This window comes from Pagrus pagrus (assembly GCF_965226575.1).
Source record: "Pagrus pagrus genome assembly, chromosome: 7".
Taxonomy (NCBI): Eukaryota; Metazoa; Chordata; class Actinopteri; order Spariformes; family Sparidae; genus Pagrus; species Pagrus pagrus.
The window spans coordinates 10,813,821-10,822,288 of NC_140191.1; the positions used below are offsets into that span (position 1 = coordinate 10,813,821).

General features: G+C 42.4%; 2 protein-coding genes across 2 annotated transcripts; one reads left to right on the forward strand and one right to left on the reverse strand.

The window, feature by feature from the left end:
* Positions 1–238: 238 nt before the first annotated feature.
* Positions 239–1,760, reverse strand: LOC311259523 (uncharacterized protein). The gene is made up of 4 exons (XM_084356743.1): positions 1,705–1,760; positions 1,547–1,597; positions 1,223–1,373; positions 239–1,005 (listed from the first exon to the last, which is right to left on the reverse strand). The coding sequence occupies exons 2-4, from the start codon at positions 1,584–1,586 to the stop codon at positions 429–431; spliced, it is 768 nt and encodes a 255-aa protein (XP_084212869.1). The 5' UTR covers positions 1,587–1,597; positions 1,705–1,760; the 3' UTR covers positions 239–428.
* Positions 1,761–4,265: 2,505 nt separating this feature from the next.
* Positions 4,266–5,732, forward strand: LOC311260482 (uncharacterized protein). Its single transcript, XM_084358324.1, has 4 exons — positions 4,266–4,321; positions 4,419–4,470; positions 4,627–4,777; positions 4,888–5,732. Exons 2-4 carry the CDS (start codon positions 4,431–4,433, stop codon positions 5,462–5,464), a joined length of 768 nt encoding a protein of 255 aa, XP_084214450.1. The 5' UTR covers positions 4,266–4,321; positions 4,419–4,430; the 3' UTR covers positions 5,465–5,732.
* Positions 5,733–8,468: the final 2,736 nt, after the last annotated feature.

An 8,468-nucleotide genomic window follows, 5' to 3' on the forward strand; every position in this document is an offset into this window, starting at 1 on the left:
AGGGACAGTATGCCGTTTCAGAGAAGGTATTATCTCAACCTCAATATTAATGAGGTAATAATTCAAACTCAAATGTGTATTTTTTCCATAAGTGAATAAACAAGCTGTTCTCAGAGGAAAATAAGGGCTCCAGAGCACTGTTTGAAGTTAGAAAGGTGGCAGGGTCCGCCAAACATAAACAAAGTGAAACAGCATGAAATTGTGTTGTCCTCAAAGGTCAGCGTGTTTATTCAGCTTTATTTCCATAATATAGGAAGAGAACACAGTGTGAGGTCACAGACCAACACTCAATATTTATTTGAATCTATTTTTTAATACTTTAAATATATCTGAAGAACCTTTCAGCTTGTTGACAACATGTTTCTAGGATCACAGGATGAGTTCTTTGGATGCAGTTTCTTTCTGTTTAACGTGCAGTGGAGGTTGACTTAGTTGGTTTTGACGTAGGACTCGTAGAGGGAGGTGAGACGAGCCTGGAGGTCCTGGGCATAGGGGTCCAGCTTCCCTCTCAGATCATCAACGTAGGGGGTAGCCATGTCTCTCACCTGCTGGGCTCTCTGAGTCAGCTCAGCCTGGACCTTCTCAGCTATGGGTGCCACGCGTTCCTGGAAGGTCTGCAGGTGCTGGTCCACCTTCTGCTTCATGTCATCGGTGTAGGGCCCCATTTGGTTCTGCAGCTCCTGCACACTCTGCTCCAGGCTGGCCTTCAGCTCATCAGTCTTCTGTGTCAGGGCGGTCCTCAGGCCCTCCGAGTCCAGGGTGTCTGCATAGGTGGTCAGCTCCTGCTTGAGCTGATCCACTCGCTGCTGGATGCGGGCCTTAATTTCCTCAGCCTGGGGCTCCAGTCTGTCCCTGACAGTGCTCAGCTCCTGGGTCAAACGCTCTCTCAGCACGTCAGCCTCTGTGGTGACTTTGGTGATCAGGTCCTGGGCTGCAGGGGGAAGCTGCTCCTGGAGGGAGACGGCGTACGTGCTGGCCATGTCGGCACCCTCTGTCAGACGGGCGCTGGACAAGAGAGAGAACAAAAGTTTAAGTTTTGTTTATATTTTAATTAGGAGAAATTGCATGTCAGTTTTTACATTATTATCATGTCACCAAGGGCATTGCAATTATTTTGACAGATATTGCAATGGTGATATGATTCATAATTAGGGGGATTGACCATTCTTGTGTTTGAATTTTCAAATGTGCCCTTTCATCACAATGGTCTTGTCTGGCCTACCTCACATCCTGTCCAAACTGAGTCTTTCTGATCACCTGGAGGGTGTCATCAGCTGTCTGGGTGGCCTTGGCAACATAGTCCCAGAAAGCATCAGTCACCACTTCCAGCTGTGTCTTTGGTGCATCAGCATAGAAGAGGTTGGCATGACAGCCTGTTGGATGGACACAGGAACAGTTAAAACAGGTCTTTACATTTTTCAGCCATATAGAGATATATCCTCGTGCATATTTAGCCCTCAGCTTGCAGCGCTTTATCTTGATCTTGCCAGGAGAAAGTTTGTCATGCTCCAAAAAGAGTAAAGATATTTCTTCTCCTCATACTCACCAGTGAAAACGGCGAGGACGAGCACAACAAGGACCTTCATGGCTCTCAGACCTGAGAACAAGAATATACAAAGCTGGTTAGCACGGCATGTTCAAGAACAAGTATTTCTGAAATGAAAAGCTCAACTGCTCAGCTGAGCCAGTCCTCCATCATCTTACCTGATTCTCTCTGAGTGTCTCTGCAGCTCCAGTTAGCAGTGCTTGTGCTCAGCCTGCGATGTCCTGCAGTTTATATAGCGAGCCAGACTGTAATGATCCCAAAGTCCAGTTGGTCGTGCCTTGCTGTCACCTTGCCTTACCCTGCTATCCTCACTGACATCTTGTGTCAGAGAAACCACGCAGGACACATGCACAAGCCCATACTGTCAGCCAAACCCACACATACACTAGTACATATTCTGCAGTCAAATATCCAATTTTAATTCAAAATCATATTGCTGAATTATTTTATGGCCTTTCTTGATATAATCACCTGATGTAATTACTGAAATATGTGAGTCAAAAGTGCCAGTGTTGCAAAATCCATACATTCCACCTTAAATGAACCTTGTCGTCATCAGCCCTTCTTTAATCACTTAGCTGTTAGCTCTCCTTAGCTGCAGATAACCTTCTGCCAGCACAGACACAACCTCCACGTCATTTCTTTGATGTCCGGCTTCAATTAGATTTACAATGGGTGTTTTATTGTCGCTATTAGCTCAGCATTTCTCCTGCGTCACCATTAGTCACGGCTCTGGTTTCTGTGTCATTGCCAGTGTCTGGCCAAGGGTTAGCAGACTCAAACACCGTCAGCTCCTGAAGGACAAAGTAGCTGCTGTTTCACACCACAGGTGCCAAAGTCCACTTCTCTGACACCACATTTGAAGAGGAGCAGTTGACCAGTGACCTAATTTGTCTCTTAGACAAGGAAAGATCTGGATCTTGAAACTAGAATATTTAATTAAAAACATTTCCATCCTTTTGCTTTCATACATGTGCGCTGAAGGAGAACTTGATGTGTGCTTCTATAGATAATTAAAAAGTAGTTTGGTAAATGTGCAAACTTACTAGTATTCCTCACAGTGATGAATAGTATAGGTTTGAAGGTTAAAGCAGCCTTCAAGAGACAAATATTGTATTTAATGACAGCATATAGCACTTAAAAGCATTACAAACTAGAATGGCACTCAGTAGAGAGCATACCTCTGCCAAAACAGTCCCCTTCACCTAAATACACTCATGCATTATTCCCTGGGAAATGACCGAAAATGCCTGAATCCATCAATTCATCTAGATTCACACACCGAAGCTAATTGGGTTCCTCCAATTTTCTCCTGTATTATTTCTTTACCATCTGTGAAAACACATACATGGGGAAAAAAATTGGAGAGATTTTTTTTTTCCATGTGTGAAACCAAGTGAAATTTTTTTTTTTATGTTTATGTGTTTATGTGTGTGAAAACATTGATTTTTCTTTTTTAGCAGAAAAAAAATCACTCTGTTTCACACATGGAAAAAAGTATTTTTTCTCCTAAATTTTCTTTTTTCACAGGTGGAAAAAAACTTCATGGAAGAGTATTTGGGCCAGGGATGAGGGAAAAAAATGAGAGGAGGAAGTTTTTCTCTTTTATTATGCACTTAAAAAAGTTGAAATGTTGAGAATAAAGTCGAAATACAATTTCGTGAATCCCTCAAATCCAGTTAGGGGAGCGACCTGGGAGCAACTGACAGCTATGCGAGCTGCATCCAGTCTCTGCCATTACTACATCTTTTTAATTTCAGCTTGTACAATAAAAGTCAAATTAAAGACCCAAACAGTTTCTTTTTCAATGTCTGGATGTCCAGGTTGTGAACAGTATATCCAGTACATCAAGTCTGAGTTATTTTTCTGCTTCTTGCACTTGTTGAGATTAACTTGAACATTTTTTAAACCATCCAATACACCATTTTATTATATCCAACCAACTTCAGTATCTGACATCCTGTGATGTGAAAGAAAAATGCATTTTTGTGTTTTGCTCCCACTCTCAGTAATGCTTAAATGTCATTGTCCTTACGGCACACTTGTGTGAGTTCAATAGTGTATAGGTTGGTAAACAACTCTGTGATGTTATAAGTCCTCTGCAGTCATCCTGGTACTCTGAAAATATTGTTCACCATCTGCCACTAGTTGCCGTTTGAAGGCCTGAAATTTAAATATGTCACGGAAAGACAACTTCAACAGCCAGCTAGAAAAATGTACTTTGCTGTACTTTTGAAAGAAAGTTTAGCAAAGCTCACTCCATTACTGATTGGTCACAAAAGTTGTCATTATGTGATTATTTTGAGCTATAAAAAAAACTTGTTAGTGCTTGGTGCTGTTTGATTCACGTTGATGGCCTTGATACAAAGTCCAAAAGTGTAAGCAAGGTTATCTGGAGTTATCTGCAGGCTGTTAGCACTGGACAACGTGGACAGTTAATTACCCTAAATGCTTTCTAGCAAGGGGTCAGAGGAGAACCAGCGCAACAAATCTCTGGTTTTTAACAGTTAATACATTCCTAAAAGCCATAAAACCTCTGCATACTGTGAAGATGTGAATATGTGTGTCTGTGTGTCAGCATTGTTGCCTCGGCGGTCATGTGATAGTAGCCGAAACAGGAAGAGGGCCATTATGACAACATGGCAGGGACTCCTGGACTTTGCGCTCTTGACTACAACTGTCAACTGGCTTCAGTATATATATATGCATGGACGCACCAGCCTGACACACTCACAAACACGCCTTAACGCTCAGAGATACACAAGCCAAAAGCAGGTGAGCATTACAAAACAAAACTTTGAGAGGCAAATATAAAAGTTTTGATACTTTTGAATGCAGATTGAAAGCTAACTAGATCATAATTGTTTTTCAGCAAAACGCAGCCATGAAGGTGTTCGTTGTACTTGCCCTTGCAGTGCTGTCCGGTGAGTTGCAAGCTTTGGTTTTTAACTTTAACGTGTATTTTTTTTTATAGTTGTTAGTCGAGCTACAACATTGCTTCAGCAGTTAATGAAATCAAAATGAACCTGATGGCTGAAAATCTACACTGTTCTCAACCTTTTCTCGTTACCATCCAACAGGCTGTCATGCCAACCTCTTCTATGCTGATGCACCCAAGCCACAGCTGGAGGTGCTGACTGATGCTTTCTGGGACTACATCGGCAAGGCCACCCAGACTGCTGATGACACCCTCGACCTGATCAGGAAATCACAGTTCGGACAGGAAGTCAAGTAAGTTGTGTGACACACAGGACCATGTTGACTTGGACAATTAGTGACATTAAGATTTCTTATGGTATGGCCAACCCCTGATGGTCTAACATACTTGGTTTGTCCTCTAGCGCCCGTCTGACAGAGAGTGCCGACATGGCCAGCCAGTATGCAGTCACCCTCCAGGAGCAGCTTCCCCCTGCAGCCCAGGACCTGATCACCAAAGTCACCACAGAGGCTGACGTGCTGAGAGAGCGTGTGACCCAGGAGCTGAGCACTGTCAGGGAGAAGATTGAGCCCTACACCGACAACATGAAGGCCCAGATCCAGCAGCGAGTGGATCAGCTCAAGCAGGAGCTGGCCCCCTACGCAGACTCCCTGGACTCCGAGGCCCTGAGGACCACCCTGATGCAGAAGAGCGAGGAGCTGAAGGCCAGCCTGGAGCAGAGTGTGAAGGACCTGCAGTCTCAGATGGGGCCCTACACTGAAGACCTGAAGCAGAAGGTGGACCAGCACCTGCAGAACTTCCAGGAACGCGTGGCCCCCATGACCAGCAAAGTCCAGGTTGAGCTGAGCCAGAGAGCAAATCTGGTGAAACAAATGGTGGCCCCCTACGCTGAGGACCTGAGGGAAAAGCTGGACCCATACGCCCAGGACCTCCAGGCTCAGCTCATGTCCCTCTACCAATCCTTTGTCAGCGCCAACTAAGTCAACCTCCACCTGCTCCATCATTTATATGCCGGCCTTGTTTGGTCTACCTCTGTTCGAAGCATAAACGAAATAATTTAAATACCTGAATTGTACTGTAAACGTATGCCCAAAAATAATATTTATTGCAAGGTGCACATTCTGCACCTCTGTGAACATGTAAATACTTCATTTTTATTGTGCGTTGTGAAGCTGGAAGCTGTGACTTTTTTGTAATTTCTGTAAGTTATCGAAAAAAAAAATAAACAGAAGAATCTGAAGAAATACATATTTGACCTGTCTTTGTATTGTCTGCAGAAAATCTACAAGAGATCTAATCACAGGAAATCATTTCACAGTTTATTAACAAGCCATCCTGAAAGTGCACAGCACTGACTGATCTATGATTACAACACAAACATTAAGAGGGACTGCTATGGTCATAAGCTGCAATGGGACATGCTGCTTTTTTCCCAGGAGGCAACTATTATTTTGCTTTCATCTCCCATGTCCTAACATGTCCCTGCTCCTGTAACAGTTTCGTCTCCGTTTTTTTTTTTTTCAGCCAGACTATTGTTCCTATTCCTATACTTGTCAATGCCTGCCATGAAACCAAACCTTCCTGGTGTCAACACCAAAATCAAGGGATGGCTGTGAGAAACATTGGGTGACCAACGTGACGTGAGGGGGGCCGAGACAACTCAGTTATGGATTCACAGTCATAAAAAAAACAAGAATTGTGCAACCTCTTATTGTTGTAAGTATAGGACACAAAAACCCTTATCCTCCCCCTGTTGACACTGCCAGCATCCAACGTGGAGGTTCAGAGTCCAGTGACAATGCCACACACACACACACACACACACACACACACACACACACATAATGCATGTTTGTTTCCTGGTTCCATGAAAACAGAGACCGCAAAACCTGCATGAAAGAAATATGTATGGATCATCGCTGAGATATCTCAAGTACAATCCAAACTTCACCCTTGTGAGTTTTTTTGACTGATTCTTCTGACGGCTACAGGGAGTTCCCAAATCATTATCAAATACATCAGTTATTCACCCACTTCTATGATAAGCCTTTCCCAAACTTAAGAATGATGCAGCCCAAAATGAAATTGGATAAATCTTATGGGGGATCCGCACTTTTAGCCATGACTCTGATCAACACACGAGACTTGGATGAAGTATTTCCCTTGAAAACAATTTTAGGTAAAAATAGGTTGGATAAATTAAGAATAACATGTCAGTGAACTCCCTTGTTTTATCAGATCTGATTACTTTTTTTAAATGTAAATATTTAATCATAAATATTTTATGGTGATTTCAAACTTAATGTAAACAGTCAAGTGGAGTGGAGTGGAACGACCGGCTTCCAGCACAAATGTAACTGAAAGACACGTTTACGGTCAATTCAAGATAGAATAAACCATGAATTCAAAGATAGAAACTAGTAAATAACTTTTAAAACAAAGTAATTAATCACATAATTCAAAAGCACAGAACTTTTTGCAGCGTCCTTGATGTGATGCAGCATTTAAAAGTGCTTCATTCGGTCACAAACTACTGCAAAGCTCCGTGAGACTTCACAAATGCAAATCTGATATCACATTGTCATGCTCCAGCCTGTTTTAATACCTGATTAGCACTTGTGTGGGCAGCCAGCACAACTGTTCACACTGCATTATCAGTCAAAACAGCCAAAAGGCATCGTTAAGGCCTTTATCCCACAGGCCATTTTCTAATACTGCAGGCTAGACTTGATGTCTGCCCCATTCAGGCTCTACGCCACAGAGCACTGAGAGGAGGGAGTTGTTGTTCGACACATGCACGTTTCTTTGAACAAGACACATCTTGTCCTTACCACCGTGGTGACAAACAGATTCGGCGTTGTTTTGATGCAGATAAGAGGTTGTTACCAGACTATTGCTGCTGGTTTGATAAGCAGATCAGTGCCCGTAGAGATGAGATAGCCGTCTCACGTCAATGGGTAAATGCTCTCAGGCGATGTTGTTTGCTCCTCCTTGATGTCCCTTATTGGCTGGTCTGGTTTCAGAACAGGATGGTAATGAGGAGATGGGGGGGGGAGATGATCCTACACCTTAAATATTACACAATAACTCTTAAATAAATAAGTGACGCTAGTGTTTTTGTTAAAACTGTCTTAGGAAGTTTCCACCTTTTGTTTAAGGGGGGAACTTTGAGATAATCAGTGGAAGGCAAAAAATTCCACTGGTGCAACAAGGGGCACTGTGGGAGCCGCTCATTAGTTTATGTTAGTGGCAGTGTTATAAAAAAGATACGGTGTAAAAATAGTCAGCCATATGAAAAGTACTATCTGATATTAAATGTACTAAAGTATCAAAAGTAATTTTCTGGCAATAAAAGTACTCAAGTATTATAAATAAAAGTAAATTATACATCTGCTTACATGTAAGTGTATGCTGTAACCTATGGTTGGCTTGATTGTCCATTATCACATCCCATGTTCAGCACTTTTTTGATTATCAGACTCAGTGTTTTCATCCCATCCCCAATAAATGAATTTGAAAATGAGCTACTTTTGTTGTGATGCAGCATGCAATCTAGAAAGTAACTAAAGAAAATAGAAACAATCAATAAAGATACCTCGAGATAGTACTTAAGTACACTAGAGTAGAGTAAAATCACTAAGAGTAAAATCAACATCAGCTGCTGTTGACAGAGAGAGGCACTGAGACGTCACATCCTTTGAACTGTCACTGAAAACTCGACCAGAGTCCTTCACAAACAAATCCACAGTCCAGCAGCATTAAACAACTTAAATAAATCATCTACAGGCTTGTACAGGCAACTGAGACGGACGGGGAAGGTGTCATTTTTCAGGTGACATTACAATCTGCTCACATATGGGCAATAAAAATGTGATTAATTGCCACAAACTGCTACATAGAGGCCCTGTGCCACAAAGCAGTAAACAGGTAGTAGAGTGGTTATCCATTGACTGTAGGCAGTGGCTAAAAGTGACTATACACATT